Here is a 24,931-nt window from a genome sequence, read left to right as displayed (position 1 = left end):
GTTGAAACTGGAAAAACGGAAACAAATCTGTTACTTTGGGAGCTGAGAAGAAAGGGGAAAAAAAAAGAGGCTCTGTTAGAGCGCGTCTATAACCCATCTGATCTGTGCGTCTATAGACGCGTCTAACAGAGCGTTTAACAATTCAAGTAAAACCACGTCTAACAGTTCGTCCAGCAATCCGTCTAACAGTGCGTTTACAAGCGTGTCTAATAGCGCGTCTAACAATCCGTCTAAACATCCGTCTAACAGCGCGTCTAAAAGCGCGTCTAACAATTCGTTTAAAACTCCGTTTAACAGAGCGTCTGTGTGAGCGTCTACATATGCGTCTGTGCGTGTCTGTAGCAACACAACAACACAAAGCAACTATAGACGCGCTTGGTAGATGCGCAAAATAGCGGGCGTGTCTATAGGCGTTGCTCTAGTAGAGAAATTACGGGCGCGTCTATAGGCGCAGCTAAACGCTCGTCTATTTGCGCGTGAATCACCGCGTTTATTTACGCGTTAGACCTGAGAAAATACGGGCCCGTCTAACATCCCGTTTATTAGCGCGTCTATTTGCGCGTGTATTTGCGCGTTTATTTGTGCGTTTACACTGAGAATCAGATGTGCATTTAGACGCGTAAATAGACGCGCTCCAGAGAATACAGAAAGTGAGATCTTGGTGTGCATCATTGCTTTCCAAACATTGCCCATGATTACCAAAGCACATAATTTTTTGCAAGCCCACATATACAAGAATTAAGGAAAATGAGGAGAATGAGACAATATGTAAAATAGTTTTGCCAATATCAATTGTGGGGCTACGGTTCAATCTCATCCTCAATGAGATCAACCCTTACCAAACTATCTACTTCAGAATCCAAACAAGTGTTTAGATCTACAAATACATTCAACCCACTACTACTTGTGCCACTCATGTGCTCATCGAAATCAAGATCTCCAATGGTAGGCTCATCCTCACGGGTAATGCCGGCCTCAATATCTATATCTCCTATCTCATGATCATCCTCCTCTCTTGTATCACGGTCATCATCATGTCCATGGCCATGATCATCCTCCATACGCTCCATATTAGTAAATGTACTATACATCACTTTGGAACGTGGCATAATAGATATGACATGCCACCACCTATTATTATCCACCATTGGTTGATAGACAACCTAATTTAAACACAAATACAATCATGTTACTTTTCTTGCATCAAATATTTAAAAGCAAGTATTTTTATGTGTGTGCACAGTACCTGTTCACATTGTTGCGGTAGTATTAGTGTGTCCTTCCTACTTTGCCAAAACTTTGTGGAGTCAATAGTTACAAAGCCACTTGCATGGCGTTTGATTGTTGCATTAGGGCCTCTTTCCACCACGTCCTTAAACCACTTTACATCCAAAACATACACAAAGAAGCGTCGAAAGTCAAGCATAATGATATCTTGGATTATGCCACAATAATCATCCATGGCTCCATTGGCTCCCTCAAAGCTAGCAATGATGCCGCAATCTTGTGTGTTTCTCTTATCATCAATCCGTTGTGTTCGAAAATGCTTGCCCTCACACCATATAGCATTGAACATAGTGCACTACACTAAGAAAAAATCAATTAAATAAGCAATCTAAATTATAAAAACCTCCTAACTTATGCATAACATTCTATATAACGACCTTGCTCATGCATCCCCTAGCATACTCCCATTCTTCCATTGTGATATGCATCCCCTCGTCTTTCTCTGTTTCTCCATTTCATCAAGTAGCCAATCCACATGAATATCCTTTGGAAGTGCTCTTAGACGCTGAGGGTATGGCACACGAGATCCGTGGTGTGTACGAAAGAGGGCCCTTTCTTCTTGTCTTCTTGCCTTTGCATCCTTGTATCTTGTCACCCATCTTTTCATCACATCACTATTAAGCACGCAAAAGAGGTTGATACTATTACGCAACTCCGTGTCTATTACTTTGTTGCATCCTTTTCCTTGAGGCACAATAGAGGTCATCCTTAGGTCTTCATCATCTCTCCATAGTCGTGGGAGAGAGCTATCCACATCAACAAGAAACTCAGAAATATATACAAGTGACTCTTGTACCAACCAACCCTCGGCCATGCTACCTTCGGGTCTTGCATTTTGTCTCACGAAGCCCTTCAACGTCTTCATGAAGCGCTCGAGGAAGAACAACCATCGTGCATGTATAGTACCGCATATAGCAATCTCATCCACCAAATGTACTATGAGATGTAGTTGGCTTGTGAGAATAGAACGTGGAAATGTCTCCTCCACTAAACAAACCGCCTCCACTGACATAACTCGAGCATTCTCAAGCGTGGTGGGATCTATTTCCTTTGAGCTCACATACCTCACAAGCTCGCCCATCTTGTAAATACAATCTTTCACGTCCTTTGATGCACTACGTGAAATGCTAGTAGGTAGTATGAACTGAACCCGCGAGGAGGTGGTTGATTAGTTGCTTATAGCTATTCACTCACAAATTTGAAAGGAAAAAGATATTATGCATATAAAATACTGACTTGGAGCATCTTGTGCTAATCATGAGATTTCAAGCCATATAATTGCTCTACACCTCTTTTCTTGCTCTTTGTAAAGGCTCCCTTCAAACACCTCATGCATCCAGTGGGAGTACGAATTGTAGTAATAGCGCGCTTCACCGTCGCCATCTCTAGCTTTGATAACATCCACGGTGCACGAGGTAAAAAAACACGCCCATTTGGTCTCTCTTGAGGCCAAGCTTCACGCATCCTCCCTGTGGTACGTAGATCCTCCCTTATGCCTGCCGAATCTCGTGTCCCATTCAAATGCTCCCAAATGGTAGATGCCACATTCTTGAAGATATGCATGGGATCGAGCAGGTGATTGATCTTGAGGTGGGACCAATATGGTAAACGATAAAAGATGGAGTATCTAAACAAAATAAAGTGTTAGCATGCAATCTTCACTTTCAACCAATATAGCCAATCTTTACTTCCAGCCAATAGTTACAAATCCTTACTGGCTCATGCCAAGTGGTGGAGGAGTCGTGGAACCGTCCCAAATTCTCATCCAATCTCCCACGGTGAGTGATTGTGGGAGGACTTCATTCCAAGGGGCAACATATCTAGGATGATCAGGTGGGAGAAATCGATGGTGATTCTCATAGATGACCTTATTCAATGCGTCTGCCCGTGAGGCAACTAGCGAAGGACCACAAACAGGACATGCATGGTAACCCGATGTAGTGAGACCTGAAACAATAGATGCAATTAAGAGTGGAAGGTGGGTTTAGGGTGCCACGTCCTTGCCTATTCATAATTAAAAAATGCAATGCTTACCTGAACACTCGCCATAGCCTGGGAAGTCATGCATCGTCCACATCAAGACTGCTTTACAGTTGAAGTCTCGTGACGAGGGAGGCCTGCTCACATCATGCACCTCGATACCTCTCCAAAGTATCTCTAGCTCATCAATCAAAGGCTCCAAATAAACATCAGGGTTTTTGACTTTATGTTTCCCTGGAATTAGAAGGGACAGCATGACATGTCCTTTCTTAATAGCCATAGAGGGTGGAAGATTATAATTCACCAATACCACTGGCCATACACTGTAAGACGTGCTTTTGAGACCAAATGGGTTCACACCGTCCATACCCAATCCAAGTCTCAAGCTCCTAGGTTCTTCCTTGAAGCTTGGCCATGTGTCTTCAATATGCTTCCACGCAGGAGAGTCCGCGGGAGTTCTCCACTTGCCATCGGTTGATCGATGGGAGGAATGCCATGACATGAGCTCTGCAATAGATTTGCACTTGAACATATGTTGGATGCGAGGGATTATGGAAAAATGTCGCAATACCTTACGAGGCACGTCCAAGGTTTTGAGATCTGCTCTATATCTTGCCTCTCCACAAGTAGGACACTCTCTTGCATCCTTATATAGTCCACGAAACAAAACGCAATCGTTGACACATGCATGGATGCGCTTGTAATCTAATCCTCCAAGAGAGGTCACATGTTGCCTTGCCATATCTCTTGAGGTCAGTAATTTATTCTCCCTTGGAAGCATTTTACACAATAGCCTGCACGTGAAGACCATAAATGAGGAAAAGCATTCGAGTAATTGACCCACGTGCATAATTCACCATGATTGCAAAATCGACTTTAAAGCTTACTTGAGTAATGCATTCAAACTTGCATTGCTCCATCCATAGATGGTTTGCAAGTTTAGTAACTCAAGGGAGGCACGTAGAACAGAGAATGTGCACCCCTCAAACAGTGGAGTCGATGCTGCAGTAAAAAGATCATCTTGCTCCATGCTATTATCCCTCTCTTGATGGACATATAAATCCCGCACCATATCATCAAACACCTCCTCCTCCACGGCTTCATGAGGTAATGGTGGAGGGCTACTATCACCATCACTCCATGCATCCGTAACGGTCCCTCCTGAAGATCGCACCTCATATCGCCGATGCTTCGCCTCCTCACGACGGGCATAGGGTAACATGTGCGGGTGTGGCACTGCATCCTGTATCAAATTAAAACGGGATCATTATAACTCAAACATATGAACACCCATAAGTATCTCAATCAACCTTAACTTACAAACCCTTACCCTGTTTACGGTCACATCCCATTCTCCATACTTTGAGATATGATTGAGCGTAATCCTGCGTGCATGATACATGTTTCCTCGACATCGATCACACAGACATTTGATTTTTTGCTCCAACCACATTTCACAATGGTGGATACGGAGGGATTCATCCTCACTAGAGCTGCTTGTTGAAGATGGAGACATCCTACAAACAAACAACCCACCAAATTTGCTCTTCTTCAAATGCTTAACTTAAAAACTCTGTGTTGCGTCTATCGCCGCGTCTATCATCGCGTCTAATGTCGCGTCTAATTGCGCGTCTAAACGCGCGTCTACTCTGTGTATTTAAACGCGCCTGTAGACGCGCTAATAGAGGCGTCTGAGGGCTCTGTCGGAGCGCGTGTATAGAGGCGTCTGAGGGTGCATCTAAACGCGCGTCTACAGGTGCGTCTATATGCGCGTCTGGGTTGTTACAGACACACATAGACGCGTATGTAGATGCTCTGTTAAACGGAGTTTTAAACGAATTATTAGACGCACTTTTAGACGCGCTGTTAGACGGATGTTTGGACGGACTGTTAGACGTGCTGGTAGACGCGCTTTTTAACGCACTGTTAGACGGATTGATGAACGGACTGTTAGACGCGCTTTTACTTGAATTGTTAAACGCTCTGTTAGACGCGTTTATAGACGCGAAGATTAGACGGGTCTATAGACGCGCTCTGACAGAGCCTCTTTTTTTTTTCCCCTTTTTTTTTCCCAAGCTTCTCAGCTCCCAAAGTAATAGATTTGTTTATTTTTTTCCAGTTTAACATGTGGGGAGGAAGTGCTTCTAACTCACCTGATCCGCGGGAATCGATATGGAAGGATTTATATAACATTTTAGGGCACCCTCCTAGTCCTGCGGAGTTATACGGGTACATGACGGGTACCCTTAACACTCCCCACACCGCCTGAGATCACCCCAGCGGAGTCCGCACAGCCGTCTTATGCCCCTTCTCCCGTACCGTCTTATGCCCCTTCCCCCATGCCGTCTTATGTCCCTTCTGCCATCCCGTCTTATGCCCCTTCCCCCATGCCGTCAGGAGGTCCTTCTGCCTCGGCGAGCCGTCGACGTACTCCCCAGCCGTCGAGACTCGGTTCTCTAGCTACGAGTGGCCAGCGTACGAGCTCGACACGACAGAGTGGCAGGCGTAGTAGCAGGGAGAGCGGTGGCGGATGCATGGCACAGTGCTTTGGGCCATGTGGCGGTGAGGAGGATGATGATTCAGATGATTTAGACGTGCCTCTGGGTGATGGTATGATTTATTATGACATCACTCAGACAGGAGGCATCTTGATGGATGCACAGGGGAAGGACATCATGGCCTTCATGCGCTTTGTAATTGCTAACAATTACAGAGATTGCTTTATCCACTATAAAGACCACCCAAAGAGGTTGGCTGATGAGACCCTCGCTACTGTTCACTCTAGGTATCCTAACCCCCCCAATCGCCAGTTCACAGATAAATGGGGGAAGTCAAAGATTGTTACGATACTTAGCAATAAAAGATCTTCCCTTAAGAGGCAGGCACTAGCGGAGCTTGCCAGACTTGAGGCAGGTCAACCTCCAAGGGGCCCGCCCCACACCGCTCACAAGCGTGAGTGGAAGAAGGCAATGAAGTCAGCGAGGGAGGAGCCCAGTCTGCAGCACGTGGAGGCACGGAGGATCCAGATGCAGGAATATGGGAGCGCGCATTTTGGAGCAAGGGGTGTTGAATCATGGGAGGCCCAATTTGTAAGTATCGATCTCAAATTATATTGCTTATGTAGTTTATTAGGAGGTTGGTTGTTTCTTTGTACTAATCCCTCCACAAAGTGTATCGCGGTCATGCAGCTTGAGATCGTGGGCAGATAGTACCCTACTCCAGTGGAGACAGCCTACCACCGCCACCATCGCAGAGGAGATACATGGAGGCACTTCTATGATGACGGGTTGATTACTGAGGAGCAGTATACCCGAGCTACTGGACAGGCCCCCCAGGTATTTGAAAGTAATTAAATAATGCCAAAATTATAAGTAAAGATTTGATTTTTCATACATTGATATATGTTGTCCCTTGTTTACAGGACGCCCCTGCACAAGACGACGAGGAAGATGAGGAAGGAGGTGCAGAAGGGAGCGCAGAAGGCAGCGCAGAAGGGAGTGTGGAAGGCAGCGAGGATTAGTCGTAGAAGTAGTGCTACTAATCTTTTTTGTACTTAAAGCCATTGGCTTGGCTTCGTGCCTCTTGTATATAGACTCCTCTTATTTTTTGTACTTGAAGCCACATGACATGGCTTAGCTTTCTTATTTTTTGTACTTGGAGCCACATGACGTGGCTTAGCTTCGTGCTATATGTATATACAAGCACTTTTTGAGCTTTCAATTTTATTGCGTTTTGGAGTTGTAATATTTTATTTGGAATTGTAATTAAAATGCGGTTGGCTGTAAGAATTGAATTACAGAATGTGGATATGGGATTCTTGTAACTATATAGCATACACAACATACACAGTATTCTGTAAAATTTAAATTAAAAAAAAAGGCGCGTCTATCAGTGCATTTAAAAACGCGTTTATATTTGCGTCTGTCTGTTCGATTTGCGTCTATACGTGCGTATATGAAAGCGTTTATAAGCGCGTCTATTTACACGTGTCTGTGCACATCTATACGCGCGTAAGTCTGATATATAGACGCGCAATTAGACGCGGGTCTCCTGACGTGCAAATAGACGCGCCCGTAATTTTTTTATGTAGTTCATGAAATGCGTCTGTGCGCGCGTCTATGGGTGCTTTGTCTTGTTGTGCAAGCCAGACGCACAAATAGAAGCGCCTGTAGACGTGCGTTTAGACGCGCCCTCAGACGCCTGTATACACGCGCTCCGACAGGCGAGAATACTAAAAAGTCGAAAAGGACGTTTCGCCCGACAAAAGAACGTGTCGCTCATACCTAGATGCTGCGTTTCGTGGATGCGAAAAAGTACAAAACTGGAAAGAGCAAGCAAGAACAACTTCAAAAGGACTTACTTGGAAAAAGGTATGGAAGGATCTTTCTTTTCCAAACTTGTTTCTTCTCCTTGTTCGTACTCCTCCTCTTCTTTAGGCTTGGAAGCAAGTGTAGATACGGTCCCTTTGTCTTGAGTGAAAGCTTGGAACTGTGTATGGGAGGCTCTCTCTTAAGGTTCGAATCTATAGAACTGCTAATAAAGAAGGAAGAAAGCCGCTCGCGAAGTTTAAGTAGTCAAAAGAAAAGCAAAGCGAGCGACGCGCCGAAAAGCAGGTTTAAAAGTCGCGTCTATAGTCGCGTCTATTAGCGCGTCTATAGTCGCGTCTATTAGCACGTCTATAGTCGCGTCTGAATACACAGAGTAGATGCGTCTATAGTCGCATCTATTAGGGCGTCTACAGGCGCGTTTAAATACACAGAGTAGATGTGCTAATAGACGCGACATTAGACGCGACATTAGACGCGACGATAGACGCGGCGATAGACGCAACACAGAGTTTTTAAGTTAAGCATTTGAAGAAGAGCAAATTTGGTGGGTTGTTTGTTTGTAGGATGTCTCCATCTTCAACAAGCAGCTCCAGTGAGGATGAATCCCTCCGTATCCACCATCGCGAAATGTGGTTGGAGCAAAAAATCAAATGTCTGTGTGATCGATGTCGAGGAAACATGTATCGTGCACGCAGGATTACGCTCAATCATATCTCAAAGTATGGAGAATGGGATGTGACCGTAAACAGGGTAAGGGTTTGTAAGTTAAGGTTGATTGAGATACCTATGGGTGTTCATATGTTTGAGTTATAATGATCCCGTTTTAATTTGATACAGGATGCAGTGCCACACCCGCACATGTTACCCTATGCCCGTCGTGAGGAGGCGAACCGTCGGCGATATGAGGTGGGATCTTCAGGAGGGACCGTTACGGACGTGGCACCCTAAACCCACCTTCCACTCTTAATTGCATCTATTGTTTCAGGTCTCACTACATCGGGTTACCATGCATGTCCTATTTGTGGTCCTTCGCTAGTTGCCTCATGGGCAGACGCATTGAATAAGGTCATCTATGAGAATCACCATCGATTTCTCCCACCTGATCATCCTAGATATGTTGCCCCTTGGAATGAAGTCCTCCCACAATCACTCACCGCGGGAGATTGGATGAGAATTTGGGACGGTTCCATGACTCCTCCACCACTTGGCATGAGCCGGTAAGGATTTGTAACTATTGGCTGGAAGTAAAGATTGGCTATATTGGTTGAAAGTGAAGATTGCACGCTAACACTTTATTTTGTTTAGATACTCCATCTTTTATCGTTTACCATATTGGTCCCACCTCAAGATCAATCACCTGCTCGATCCCATGCATATCTTCAAGAATGTGGCATCTACCATTTGGGAGCATTTGAATGGGACACGAGATTCGACAGGCATAAGGGAGGATCTACGTACCACAGGGAGGATGCGTGAAGCTTGGCCTCAAGAGAGACCAAATGGGCGTGTTTTTTTACCTCGTGCACCGTGGATGTTATCAAAGCTAGAGATGGCGACGGTGAAGCACGCTATTACTACAATTCGTACTCCCACTGGATGCATGAGGTGTTTGAAGGGAGCCTTTACAAAGAGCAAGAAAAGCGGTGTAGAGCAATTATATGGCTTGAAATCTCATGATTGGCACAAGATGCTCCAAGTATTTTATATGCATAATATCTTTTTCCTTTCAAATTTGTGAGTGAATAGCTATAAGCAACTAATCAACCACCTCCTCGCGGGTTCAGTTCATACTACCTACTAGCATTTCACGTAGTGCATCAAAGGATGTGAAAGATTGTATTTACAAGATGGGCGAGCTTGTGAGGTATGTGAGCTCAAAGGAAATAGATCCCACCACACTTGAGAATGCTCGAGTTATGTCAGTGGAGGCGGTTTGTTTAGTGGAGAAGACATTTCCACGTTCTATTCTCACAAGCCAACTACATCTCATAGTACATTTGGCTCGGGGGGGTCACTCATAATATGTAACCCTATCACGTGAGTTCAACAGAAGGATATTTTCTATTTCTAAAATTTACATAAATAAATATACATAAGGGACTATTTAAAATAGTTTTGGAAAAAATTTACAGATTTGTATAGAAAAGGGGTACATTTTATTAATGAAAAATTTACAGATAAGGGATTTTAGAAATAGGCCTTGAACGCACGTGATATAGAGGGTTTATACATAGTGACCCCCCCGAGACATTTGGTGGATGAGATTGCTATATGCGGTACTATACATGCACGATGGTTGTTCTTCCTTGAGCGCTTCATGAAGACGTTGAAGGGCTTCGTGAGACAAAATGCAAGACCCGAAGGTAGCATGGCCAAGGGTTGGTTGGTACAAGAGTCACTTGTATATATTTCTGAGTTTCTTGTTGATGTGGATAGCTCTCTCCCACGACTATGGAGAGATGATGAAGACCTAAGGATGACCTCTATTGTGCCTCAAGGAAAAGGACACAACAAAGTAATAGACACGGAGTTGCGTAATAGTATCAACCTCTTTTGCGTGCTTAATAGTGATGTGATGAAAAGATGGGTGACAAGATACGAGGATGCAAAGGTAAGAAGACAAGAAGAAAGGGCCCTCTTTCGTACACACCACGGATCTCGTGTGCCATACCCTCAGCGTCTAAGAGCACTTCCAAAGGATATTCATGTGGATTGGCTACTTGATGAAATGGAGAAAGCAGAGAAAGACGAGGGGATGCATATCACAATGGAAGAATGGGAGTATGCTAGGGGATGCATGAGCAAGGTCGGTATATAGAATGTTATGCATAAGTTAGGAGGTTTTTATAATTTAGATTGCTTATTTAATTGATTTTTTCTTGGTGTAGTGCACTATGTTCAATGCTATATGGTGTGAGGGCAAGCATTTTCGAACACAACGGATTGATGATAAGAGAAACACACAAGATTGCGGCGACATTGCTAGCTTTGAGGGAGCCAATGGAGCCATGGATGATTATTGTGGCATAATCCAAGATATCATTATGCTTGACTTTCGACGCTTCTTTGTGTATGTTTTGGATGTAAAGTGGTTTAAGGACGTGGTGGAAAGAGGCCCTAATGCAACAATCAAATGCCATGCAAGTGGCTTTGTAACTATTGACTCCACAAAGTTTTGGCAAAGTAGGAAGGACACACTAGTACTACCGCAACAATGTGAACAGGTACTGTGCACACACATAAAAATACTCGCTTTTAAATATTTGATGCAAGAAAAGTAACATGATTGTATTTGTGTTTGAATTAGGTTGTCTATCAACCAATGGTGGATAATAATAGGTGGTGGCATGTCATACCTATTATGCCACGTTCCAAAGTGATGTATAGTACATTTACTAATATGGAGCGTATGGAGGATGATCATGGCCATGGACGTGATGATGACCGTGATACAAGAGAGGAGGATGATCATGAGATAGGAGATATAGATATTGAGGCCGGCATTACCCGTGAGGACAAGCCTACCATTGGAGATCTTGATTTTGATGAGCACATGAGTGGCACAAGTAGTAGTGGGTTGAATGTATTTGTAGATCTAAACACTTGTTTGGATTTTGAAGTAGATAGTTTGGCAAGGGTTGATCTCATTGAGGATGAGATTGAACCGTAGCCCCACAATTGATATTGGCAAAACTATTTTACATATTGTTTCATTCTCCTCATTTTCCTTAATTCTTGTATATGTGGGCTTGCAAAAAATTATGTGCTTTGGTAATCATGGGCAATGTTTGGAAAGCAATGATGTACACCAAAATCTCACTTTCTGTATTCTTTAGAGCGCGTCTATTTACGCGTCTAAATGCGCGTCTGATTCTCAGTGTAAACGCGCAAATAAACGCGCAAATACACGCGCAAATAGACGCGCTAATAAACGGGATGTTAGATGGGACCGTATTTTCTCAAATCTAACGCGCAAATAAATGCGGTGATTTACGCGTAAATAGACGAGCGTTTAGCCGCGCCTATAGACGCGCCCGTAATTTCTCTACTAGAGCAATGCCTATAGACGCACCCGCTATTTTGCACGTCTACCAAGCACGTCTATAGTTGCTTTGTGTTGTTGTGAATGCGCTGCCTATTTCATACATACATATGTATATATTGATGCATATCTTGATGTATATATTCATGCATACAGTTTTGATTGATGGAGAAAATAGGCATGAAAACTATCTAAATTGGCTCTTGCCATTCGATTTGATATAGGACATGATCCCATTGGGATTTGTAAGTCCAAAGATATGGAGTCCTACTTTTAGGGCCTGAGATCCTAAAATAGGTAGCTTGTTAATGTGCTGCCTATTTCATGCATTTAGGCCTCAAAAGTAGGACCTCATTTGGTCCTACATGGGGTCCTACTTTTGAGGCCTAAATGTATGAAATAGGCAACGCATTGACGCGCTGCCTATTTCAGGCATTCAAGCCCTAAAAGTAAGACCCTGTATCTTTGGAATTACAAATCCAAATGGGGTCATGTCATACATCAAATCAAATGGCAAGAGCCAATTTAGATGTTTTCATGCCTATTTTATCTATTTAATAAAACTATATGCATCAAATAATGTTGTTTATCAATTTTTGGCATACACCCCCAAAATCAAGACCCCCATTGGAAAGAAAGGTAAGGAACACAAGTGCTTGTTCTTATGTTCAAGAGATTAAAAAAGAGGCCTGGTAGCGCAAAAATGGCAGCACATCAATGCGCTATCATTTTTGGATTGCCAAGTCTCCTTTTTATGTCTCACGAGCATACATATGGAGGTTATTATACAATATAACTAAGAAGTAGTATTGAAGTAGTTCTACAATTTGGATGCATTAAGAGCATTCATATAGCAAGGAAGAATATAATAATTGAATACATTTTTTTTTCAATACATATTGCTGGTGAGACTACCAAAAAGAGGCTCTACCCCTCATGATGTCTTTGGATACAGAATATGAGACTGCTTGATACTTGGATTATAGCTAGAAACATTGTGTGGGCAAAGCCACCATATGCCTCAAGTGTTAGAAATTGATGTGTGGCTCAAGTGCTAGAATGTGCAAATCATGGCCAAAATCAAGACCCCTTAGAGATTCCATGAGGGCTATCCTTTTACTACTACACACGTCACCTTTAATCGAGGGCAGAACCATTCGTCATCACAAGCAGCAGGTTCATGGGCCCCCATCCCATGATCCAAGGCATTATTCAAAGACAAAGTATTTCTGACCATTCCCAAATCGAGTTTGCCAATTCCTAATCTGATTGATTTCATTTACTGGACTTGCAATGCTTGCAAAGCCCTTGCTTAAGCTTGAATGGGCCTGTTGATTTTGTGGGTATAATGGTCAAAAATGGCTTAACACGCCCAAAATCAAGAGGCTCATTCAAGCTTAAGCAAGGGCTTTGCAAGTCTTATTTTTGGGTGGCAAAAGCACGAAAAATGACAACGCATTAACGTGTCGCCATTCTTATGCTTCCCCCCTCCAAAAATAAGACCCCCAAGCTATTCATTAGAGACACCAAAATTACGGGAAAGATGACATGAGGAGTAGAGGAGCTGGCCAATGAGGGGAGGGACAGCCTTGGAATTTCCAGCAATAAGCATGATGCAAGGAGGTGAGAAGGCAAAGAAGCAAGGAGGTGAGGAGGTGAGGAAGCAAGGAGGCAAGGAGGCAAGAGGCAGTCTTGAAGGGCAACAAGAGGGTGGAGGTGGCCGAAAGAGTAAGAAAGAGAGGGATGGAGATTGCTTGCAGGAAATGCCTAGATTAATGCTACATTAACGTGTTGCCATTCTTATGCTTCCCCCCTCCAAAAACAAGACCCCAAGCTATTCATTAGAGACACCAAAATGAGGGGAAGGATGACGTGAGGAGTAGAGGAGCTGGCTAATGAGGGGAGGGACAGCCTTGGAATTTCCAACAATAAGCATGATGCAAGGAGGTGAGAAGGCAAAGAAGCAAGGAGGTGAGGAGGTGAGGAAGCAAGGAGGCGAGGAGGCAACAAGCAGTCTTGAAGGGAAACAAGAGGGTGAAGGTGGCCGAAAGAGTAAGTAGGAAAGGGAGGGATGGAGATTGCTTGTAGGAAATGCTTGGATTAATGCTACAAATGCGATTTTTTTTGTGTCTTTTGCAGCATGAAATTTTTATGGCATTTTTCTTTTTAAAAATACAACATTGTTGTGATTAATTGCGCTAGAAACAACTCAAGCCATAAAGCACCATGGATTAGTACAACAATATACATCACAAATGGATGCATACACTCATATACATCACCGATGGGTGCATACACTTATACTCACATCAATTTCCAATATTGTATTAGATGGACCCTTAGCATATATGTGTGCTTAGAAGACCATTTCCTACATTGATCCCTGATTTCATAGTTAAATTATTCGCTTTCTCACATTTTAACATGTGAAGATTTAATGTACATGCATTATGGGCACATTATATTGCAGTTTATGACTAAATTTTTTTATGAATGCATGATACTTGTATATGGTCAAAGAAGGTATATTATCATTTTTGAATGACAACATTACTCTATGCTCCATTTTATCCTATATTAGAAACTATGATCACTAGATATTACATAAATGTATTGCTCCATTATATCCTATACTAAAAACTATTTTGACCCAAATACATAATGCCAATTGAGATTAGTACTTATGACAAGTGATGAAAACAATCTAATGGTATGAATGCGATCTTGTAAATTTTGGACATATAATATGGGTACTATGTTGATTGAGCTATTTTTCTAAGGGAATATTTTCAACTTAATTACTAAATTCATACTTACAATGGTGACCTGATTCCCATCTATATGTATAATCAAGTTTTACTTTGTGTTAAAAAAAAAGCTTTTGCATAAGGTTAAAATTGGAATAGTATTTATATTTGTTTAAGACTACCCATTGAGCTAGCTCCTATCCTTATATTGAACATGATAATGTTTATAAAGATTTTATGAATACAAATAGATAGCATTGGCTCTCTTTTTAGTGGTTGGAAATGAACCCTAAAAGTACCCTAAAATGACTATGTATTCCCTTATTTGTAGCATGGAAGTGATCATGGTAGAGTGGCATAATCCCTATTTTTCTTTTTTCATAGGTTCTTTTGCTACTCATGGTTGGCGGATACACCACGGCATAGATCCGAATGGATATTTGGTATCTTGCTTGACTAGACTTTCCTTGATGATTGTTCGATTGTGCATGATGAGTAGTAACTAGCTTAATTGATGCATTAAGTGCAATGTTTTCCTTAAAATTTTAAAACTACAGGATATGAGTTTGCTTATAGGGGTGGAAATAGAAGCTTGTTAAGCTGCAAGATGCACAATTTGTGGAGGGGTTAGTACAAAGAAACAACCTCCTAATAAACTACATAAACAATATAATTTGAGATCGATACTTACAAATTGAGCCTCCCATAATTCAACACCCCCTGCTCTAAAATTCATGCTTCCATATTACTCCATTTGGATCCTTCGTGCCTCCATGCACTGCAGACTGGGATCCACCTTCGTTGCCTTCATTGCTTTCTTCCACTCACACTTATGAATGGTGTGGGGCTGGCTCCTTGGTGCTTGACCTCCCTCGATCCTGGCAATCTCAGATAGTGCCTACCTCTTAAGCGAAGATATTTTATTTTGCTAAGTATCGTAACAATATTTGACTTGGCCCATTTATCTGTGAACTGAACATTGGGGGGATTGGGTATACCTAGAGCGAACAGCAATGAGGGTCTCATCAGCCAACTTTTTTGGATGGTCTTTGTAGTGAATAAAGCAATCTCTATAGTTGTTAGCAATTATAGAGCACATGAAGGCCATGATGTCCTTCCCCCGTGCATCCATCAAGATGCCTCCTATCTGAGTGATGTCATAGTAAATCGTACCATCACCCTCTGGCACATCTGCATGATCTGAATCATCCCTGTCCCCACCACTACCGACCCAAAGTAGGCTGCCATGCATCCCCCAATGCTCTCCTTGCTACTATGCTTGCTGTCCTATTGTGTTGAGCTAGTATGATGGCTGCTCGTAGTTGGAGAAGCGACTCTCGATTGCACGGGAGTACCCTGGCCACTCATAGCTAGAGAAGTGACTCTCGATGGCATGGGAGTACGACGATGGCTCTGCGAGGCAAAAGGACCTCCTGACCATAGGGGGGGAGAAGTGGCTCATCTCTATAGCCAGCTGGGCTGTCTCGACTCTACTAGGATAATCTCAGCTAGTGTTAGATTTGGGTGGTTTGGAGTCTGTATTGCCGATTCTTGGGGGGTGTTTTTAGTACCCGTCATGTATGTGTATAACTCCACGGGAGTGGAAGGGTGTCCCAAAATGTTATATAACTCCCAAAAGATGGCATCTTGAAGATCAGGTGAGGCTGAAGATCCTGGCCACATGATGAACTGAAGAAAAGAAAAGAAGAAGAATACCATTGAGCATGCCCTTGTCACGAGATGCAAAAGAAAAAATAGAGTGAGTGACAGCCTGACATTGAGCAAGCATTTACAGACTCTTGCATTCTTTGAATTAGAGTGACAGAAGTTTGTATCTGCTTGCTCAATGGTAGGCTATTGAAGCTTCACATGGAAAAAGAGAGGAAAAGAGAGGAGAAAAAAGAAAGGAGAGGAAAAGAGAGAAGGAAAGAGTGGAGAAAAGAGAGAAAAAAAGAGGAAAAGAGAGGAGAAAAAAAGAGAGAAAAAGAGGAGATAAGAGAGGAAAATTACCACGAAAAGAGAAGGAAAGAGAGGATAAAAGAGAGAAGGAAAAAGAGAGACAAGGTGAAGGAAAGGGGGGATAAAAGAGAGGAAAATAGAGAGAAGGAAAGAGAGAAAAGAGAGGCAAAGAGAGGAAAAGAGAGGAGAAAAAAAGAGAGAAAAGGAGAGGAGATAAGAGAGGAAAATTACCACGAAAAGAGAAGGAAAGAGAGGATAAAAGAGAGAAGGAAAAAGAGAGACAAGGTGAAGAAAAGAGGGAATAAAAGAGAGGAAAATAGAGAGAAGGAAAGAGAGGAGAAAAGAGAGGAAAAGAGAGGAGAAAAGAGAAGGAAAGAGTGGAGAAAGGAGAGAAAAAGAGAATGCAATCCCTTATTTTCTCATGAATACAATCCCTTTCTTCAATCATGCTTTCCCTTTCCATCATTCATGCAATCCCTTTCCATCATTCATGCAATCCCTTTCTTCATTCATGCAATCACTTATTTCCATCATTCAATATGCAATCTTTTTCTTCGAAGAGGAAGTGGAAGGGGAAGGGGAAGGGGAAGCGAAAGAGAAGGCAAGGAAGGGGAAAGGGAAGAATAGATTATACTATCGGAGTGCATCTATAGACGTGTCTAACAGTGCATCTCAGTGCATCTCAGTGCATCTATAGGCACGGTTGTCTATTTTTCCAAAAGATAGACGCGTCTATAGACGCGCTCTGATAGATGCCTTTTTCTAAGAAATTGAAAAGGACATGTGCCCGACCACACTAGTATAAAAAACATCCGTTCGACCTGCATATGACAAAGGATGAATCCAAAGAGAGCAACTTCCAAAGAAGTACAACCGTCAAGAGACTTACCTCGGCGGATAGAGGTATGGAAGCTTCTTGTCCTTCTTCAAAGTTGCTTCTCTTTCTTCTCAGTTTCCTTGTTCACCCTCTGCTTCTCTTTCTTCTACTCCATGTTCACCCTCTTCTCTTGTGTGCTTGGAGATGATTGTGTAAGCCTCGAGATTCCTTCCAAATTTGTGAGTGAATTAGAAGCAAATAATCAACCATTCCTCATGTGTTCAATTCATACTAGGACGTGAAGGATTGTATTTACAAGATGGGAGAGCTTGTGAGGTACTTTATAGGATACAAAATGTGAAGTGTATCAATGCTCCATGCAACGTGTTCATATTGCTAATATGGCATACTTTTTCCTTTCTAGGTATGTGAGCTCAAAGGAAATAGATCCCACCACACTTGAGAATTCTCGAGTTATGTCAGTGGAGGTGGTTTGTTTAGTGGAGGAGACATTTCCACATTCTATTCTCACAAGCCAACTAGATCTCATAGTGCATTTGGTGGATGAGATTGCTATATGCAATACTGTACATGCACGATGGTTGTTCTTCCTCAAGCGCTTCATGAAGACCTTGAAGGGTTTTGTGACACAAAATGCAAGACTCGAAGGTAGCATGGCTGAGGGTTGGTTGGTACCAGAGTCACTTGTATATATTTCTAAGTTTCTTGTTGATGTGGATAGTGCTCTCCCATGGCTATGGAGAGATGATGAAGACCTAAGGATGACCTCTATTGTGCCTCAAGGGAAAGGACGGAGCAAAGTAATAGACACGGAGTTGCTTAATAATATCAACCTTTATTGCATGCTTAATAGTGACGTGATGAAAAGATGGGTGACAAGATACGAGGATGCAAAGGCAAGAAGACAAGAAGAAAGGGCCCTCTTTCGTACACACCATGGATCTCTGTGCCATACCCTCAACATCTAAGAGCACTTCCAAAAGATATTCATGTGGATTGGCTACTTGACGAAATGGAGAGAGCAGAGAGAGATGAGGGGATGCATATCATAATAGAAGAATGGGAGTATGATAAGGGATGCATGAGCAAGGTCGGTATATAGAATGGTATGCATAAGTTAGGAGCTTTCAACAATTTAGATTTCTTATTTAAATCATTTTTTCTTGGTGTAGTGTACTATGTTCAATGCTATATGGTATGAACATAAGCATTTTCAAACACAACAGATTGATGATAAGAGAAACACACAAGATTGCGGTGTCATTGCTAGCTTTGAGGGAGCCAATGGACCCATGGATGATTATTGTGGCATAATCCAAGATATTATTAGGCTTGACTTTCAATGCTTCTTTGTGTATATTTTGGATGTAAAGTGGTTTAAGGACACGGTGGAAAGAGGCCCTAATGCAATAATCAAATGCTATGCAAGTGGCTTTGTAACTATTGACTCCACAAAGTTTTGGCAAAGTAAGAAGGACACACTAGTACTACCGTAACAATGTGAACAGGTATTGTACACACATATAAAAATACTCATTTTTAAATATTTGATACCTTTGATGCAAGGAAAATAACATGATTGTATTTGTGTTTGAATTAGGTTGTCTATCAACCAATGGTAAATAATAATAAGTGGTGGCATGTCATACCTATAATGCCACGTTCCAAAGTGATGTATATTACATTTACTAATATGGAGCATATGGAGGTGGGCCATGGAGGTGATGATGACTGTGATCGAGAGAGGAGGATGATCATGAGATAGGAGATACAGATATTGAGGCCATTACCCGTGAGGACGAGCCTACCATTGGTGATGCTGATTTCGATGAGCACATGAGTAGCACAAGTAGTAGTGGGCTGAATGTATTTGTAGATCTCAACATTGGTTTGGATTTTGAAGTAGATAGTTTGGCAAGAGTTGATCTCATTGATGATGAGATTGAGCCATAGCCCATCATTGATATTGGCAAAACTATTTTGCATATTGTCTCATTCTCCTCACCTCACTTAATTTTGGTATATGTGGGTTTGCCAAAAAGCATTGATATTTTTGTTAAAAGTATATGCTTTGGTAATCATGGGCAATGTTTGGAAAGCAGTGATGTACATTTATCAACGTGCACCAAAATCTCACTTTCTATATTCTCTGTTTTGCATCTAAATTCATATTGAATTCACAGTGCAGATGTGCTAATAGATGCACTAATAGATGCACAAATAGACGCGCTATTCGACATGCCCATATTTTCACTATTCTAGCAGCACCTATAGATGCACTTGCTATTTTGTGCGTCTATCAAGCGCGTCTATAGTGGCTTTGTATTGTTGAAAATTTCAATATATTAGCATATATTAAGATTTAAAACATCCATTTCAAATCAAAATATATGTATATTACAGTCTAACATGTGCTCTGAGACACACACAACTCGCCCTTACAGTAGTTTGACACATAGTTCAATGCAAATTGACACTCTGCTAGTGCATTCTATATTGTAATTTTTTGACAACTTGAGTTGTGTACCTGAGTAATTTCTTGTTCACTAACTCACCCCTTCTCATTAAATGAGATGCCTTTTCCTAATTGCCTTGAACTTGTGATGCTTCCTCAAGCTGCTCTTGGCTTTCCCTAATGTAGTAGCCTAATAGATGGCTGTATTTACCCATGACCTACAATCTGGACCTAAATAATTGGCTTGAACTACTAGCCTATCATTAATGGCATTGAACACATTTCTCCCATTGAGTGGGCTCACAATTGGGTGTATTCCAATGTGCTCAATGGTAGCATACCAGACTATCTATAGTAAATGGACTTGAGTTAGTGGGTTTGATTTTTGGTCTTGAATGCAAGGGGACTAATAAGTTTCACGTTAGAAACACATTTGTTTCTTCTTGTGACCAAGAGGTAGTTTGATGGTTGAAAGTTTACCACAAAGAGTCTCTAGGGAGGATGCCTTATGACATGGTAAAATTGAGTGATGAGAGTAAAATGTAGGCAAAGTGCTTAACATTTTTTAGTTTGGTACTTTTATTTCTAAGGACATGTGAGTGTGTGAAGATGTTCTTTCAAAATTATTTCACACATAGAAAGGAAGCCTCATAACTGTATGCCCATACTAGCTCAATATTTTTAGACGTGTTGCTTTTAAAGTGAATTTTTTCACTTGCAGTACCATAAGGCATGCTATTTCAGAAGAATAGTTTTCTTGAAGAGAGATAGATCTCAAAAGCTAATCATAGTCCATTATCATGATGGAAGAATAAAACAAAAACCTTAATATTGAAAAAATGGTGTCATCCATGGTATGTTGAAACAAAAGTAAGCTAGCAATCTAAAAAAATTGAGTAATGTATCTTTTACTACAAAACATCTCAATGCATATTTTCATAGTTGCATCAATGGATGCGAGGATTAGGTTGACCACACACTATGTGATATCTAGAGAGAATTTGAATATAAACATTATGATTGCCACTATCTCAAAAAACAAATTAAGTTTCAGACTTTTCGACTATGACATAGAGTGATACTATTTTTCAAAATTTAAATTCTATAATGATATTCGAATGTTCATATTTGTAAAATATATATTTGAGCGCAACACATTCATGGAGGTAGCTATAGTTGTGTCTTGCCATAGCCTTGAGGGATGCACTTCTAAAAAACCCTAGGTATCACGTGCATTCAAGGGGTATTTAAAAAACCCCTCAGCTAAAAGTTTTTTCCCAATAAAACAACCCCTTACTTATCATGAGCTAATGGATTTTTTTTAAAAATGAATTAAAAGATCCCTCTTGTTATTATAATCATGTTAAATTTTTTCGAAATGTGGGATTAAAATAGCCATCCTTTTGAATGCATGTAGTACACTAAAATTTTTAGAGGTGTTCACCCACCGATGCCATAGGTTTCACATAATTGTTTCAAATATCTCTCATATAAATTACAGTTGATTTTGCATACTAATTTTGAATTACTCTCGGATAAACTGCAAGCTCTATAAAGTATATTTTTAAAAATTTTATGAAGAAATTATACATTTCTTCACATGAGCATGTTTCACTCAAAGTCCTATGATATTTTATTCAAGAGAAAGAAGATATGCATAAAAGATGCATAGTATCTTCATAGAAGGAAGTTTCTTTATGTGTACCTTGTCTTCCGCTCCTTCATGGAGAAAAACCATTCAACCAATCTTGTTGTATGTCTAGAGATAATGCATGAAGAGGGTCACAATATGTATATATGACCTCTTTTTCTGCCATTGGGGACTTAAAAGTAGCTATTCCCTTTATCGGATCATAAGTCTCATAGTGGTTAACAAGTTGCTTTCCACCTTCTAATGGTAGATCTAGTATGAAGTTTGGAACATTGAAGCCTGCAGTAAGCCCTTGTACTTGCTTCTCTAATAGTAATATTGTTGATAAAGGTGTGCACAAATCTTCCACTCCTGAAAAGTATGGATATTAGACATTAGGAAAATGATATAGCTAGAATATCATATAAGACCGACTCGTGCATATGAACGTCATTTATGTACATGTGTAGCGGTACCTATAAAGATCAACATAAAGTATAGATTAACATCCTCATGTTTAAAAGAAGAGATGGGGGAAGTGGGTTAAAGAGAGAGAGAGAGAGACCTCTAACCATTTCCCCCTGATACACATAGTATGGGTGGATGTTGTTATATGATAACTTCTTTATGAGAGACGACATTGTCTCCATTGAGTCATTGACCCCTCGTAATATGACACTTTGATTTCTTAAAGTTACTCCAAGTTGAAACAATTTTAGAGCTGCCATTTCTGTGATCCAAGTTATCTCATTTGGATGATTAAAGTGTAGGTGAAGGGCTACATGTTTTCCCATTTCCCTGCCTTTTTGTACCAAGTTAGAGATAACATTTCTCCAAGTACGATCATTTAGTACATGCATGGGTGTTGCAGTCAAACCCCGAGTGCCAAACCTACAAGACATAAAAATGAGGAGAGGTTATGATTCAAACGGCTCTTCACCTCTTTGTAATGAAGGGGTTTCACTGTCTTTATCCTTTCATGCAACTACATGAAGTTGAGTCGCATATAGGAAGTGGAGGTGTTCTTTTATCAATCAAGTGATTTTTCTTTATCGAAATTAAAAGAAACAACAATGTCTACCTGAAACGCCGAATGTGGGGTATTGACAAAAGTTTGGTACCAATGTACTCGATGTCATCTGTCGATAACAAGAACATATCCCCTTCGGAAATTGTAAGGTCTTCGATATTGGGATGTGAAGCAATGTAGTCAAAGGCCTCTTGCCAACGTTCACGGTTAGACTTCGAAAAGCTTTGCTTTTGTACCATATTGGTTTCAAGCGCCCATGATATAACTTCTATAGCAAAACCTATGAGAGAAAATAGATCACTTTTAATCACGCACAAGGTAGTCTTTGCGCACTTATACGGTTTCATCCTCTTTGATGGGTGCATTCCTCAATTCACAATATCATGATCTTTTTAGAGCGTGGCACTAAGCATCGATTCCCAATATCCATAACAGCCGAACCATATTATATTCGAGTTAAGACCATATCCATAATGTTTTTGTGCTGAAGATTTTCTATACATCGTGCTTATATATGTTTCTTTTGTAAATTCAAAAGCTGAAAGAAAAATACCTGCAATATATAGGACAAACGGTTGTCGAAACGAGCGCGGCTTTATCTGGATAGCGATGAATAAGCCCAGGTACTGGACTTTGAAGCTACCTCGAAGACAATGAGCATTGCAAATGTGAGGACATAATTCATTCAGATTATAAGAACGTTTCCTAAAACACGTCTCTCTACATATAATCATTGTGTTTCAAATTCTAGATCTTTTTCCGTCACCTTTGCAACGAGCTCCGAGCACATGCACGTTTGTGTAATAATTCTCTCAATTTCTCAAACATATCACTAATGATCACTTGATTCACTCAGAGAATGGGAAACGTCCCGTCTCTCTACGACGGGGGGGAACGTGGAGAAAATCTTACCTCCTCTGACAACGTATCTCGTAGCGCCATAGGATGGTCCTGAAGCCGAGTGGACTCCAGAGGGAGAAACTGTTTCCTAATCGGATCTTCTGCAGCCTTTTCCCAGTTAATGCACGATAAAACGTAGGGCGTGAGGGATATGCTCATGGGCGCACGGTCGATTCCTGTCAGCACGTCATCTCGAAAGTCTTTGTCGTCAGGGAGGACACTGTCTAAAAATGTTGCTACTTGGTCCTTGCTTCGTATAGAGTTGGCGACTTGCCAACGGTAGCTCAGAAAATCTTCTGTTTGCACGTTTGAAAATATGGGTATCTTTTTCCAGAATCACAAAGAACGTAGAAGAGTTACGTACGGCACAACTCATAGCGAAACAAGAGAAAGGAAGTGGCTGCAGTATAGCCACTGATGTTAGCCCGGTTGCGATTTGTTTATTGCAATATCAACCCTTGCAGACTTACCGAAACCGTGGCTCGTAGTGGATGCGGCAAGCTGGGAACCCACATCTTGATCAAGCACGGCTCGTGCGATCCTTAAGCGGGGGAGATTGCCAAGGGGAAGGGAGTTGATGGTGGCTGGGTAGAGCAGAGTAGGGATAGCCATGTGTGTTATGTTTGGACGCTGGAGTGCACTGTGCAATCGATGCAATTGTGGGAAAAGGAATGGTTTCGATCCAATCTTTATAGGCAGCTAGGGAGAAGGATAATGCGTAGTATCTTCATGGATAATGAACACCCTTCGCCGCACGTTTTAGAGTCGTGTTTCTGTTGGCTGTGAATTTCACCCGGCTTTGGCCCATGAGTCTCGACTCGTGCGGAGTCTCCGCAAGCACGCATCAGGGACGGACGTACAAGATTCCGCTAGACTTTCGCCACTGCCATCGGAGTCCAGACAGAGGCGCAGACCCATTCTCCAGACGTCAAGGGCCGTGGTCGGGTGGAAGACTTCTTCGACCGTCCGATCCCACGACGGACCACGGTCCGGCTAGCCGCTAGCTGGGAACCCACATCTTGATCAAGCGGAAGGGAGTCGTGGGATCGGACGGTCGAAGAAGTCTTCCACCCGACCACGGCCCTTGACGTCTCGAGAATGGGTCCGGAGTCTCTGTCTTGCAAGTCATGTTTCGCCTGTGTCTGATGGCAATGGCCCCAGTCACCCAGTGGCAAACCGTGAATAAAATTGTCGATGTCTTTAATAAAGATTGTCGATGTCTTCGATGTTTTTAACGCGAAGACATCGACAGCCTCGTAAAATTTACATTATGATGGGCTTTTCACAATCTCTGTAAACTTAATGAGTAGCATGACCCATCTATGATGGATTTGAGACCCGCTCCGCTGGGTCTCAAGGATGGGATTCTAGGGTTATTTTAATTTCAAGGAATAAATGATTTTAAAGGAATTTTCAAATCGGATATGTAGCATCACTTTTATTTGGGAAAAACGTTTTTGATAGCACTTGTACACTTTCTTACATGTGTCAACTCTATGTCAGACTTATTCATTCGTGGCATACATGGTAACTTATGTTAGACTTTCCCATTTGTGACCTATGCACTACTATGATATAATTGTGCATTACATTCTTTCTCTCCATGTTCTTATGTTTATACCATCTAATTCCCTCTTTCGATGGAATAGGAGCAACTCACTCTTTTGAGTGTGTACACCTCTATCTACATGCACACACATAGAGACACATAGTCACACATGCCTAGAGAATCAAA

The 24,931-nt window shown here is 41.6% G+C and overlaps 1 protein-coding gene across 1 annotated transcript; it reads right to left on the bottom strand.

Moving 5' to 3' along the window:
* Positions 1-21,288: 21,288 nt before the first annotated feature.
* Positions 21,289-23,532, bottom strand: LOC147896963 (uncharacterized; the record flags this gene model as incomplete). The annotated part of the gene is given in 6 exon segments (XM_087381183.1): positions 21,289-21,638; positions 21,832-22,157; positions 22,348-22,544; positions 22,546-22,576; positions 22,850-22,935; positions 23,209-23,532. Coding segments are annotated over 6 exon segments (1,245 nt in total), but the record flags the coding sequence as incomplete, so codon positions are not given.
* Positions 23,533-24,931: the final 1,399 nt, after the last annotated feature.

This window comes from Dipteris shenzhenensis, chromosome 11 (genome assembly GCF_047967505.1).
Source record: "Dipteris shenzhenensis isolate YYH24624 ecotype China chromosome 11, Dip_SZ_1.0, whole genome shotgun sequence".
In the NCBI taxonomy this organism is placed as follows: domain Eukaryota; kingdom Viridiplantae; phylum Streptophyta; class Polypodiopsida; order Gleicheniales; family Dipteridaceae; genus Dipteris; species Dipteris shenzhenensis.
The sequence above is the reverse complement of the archived record's forward strand: the minus strand, read 5'-3'. Positions and strand labels throughout refer to the sequence as shown.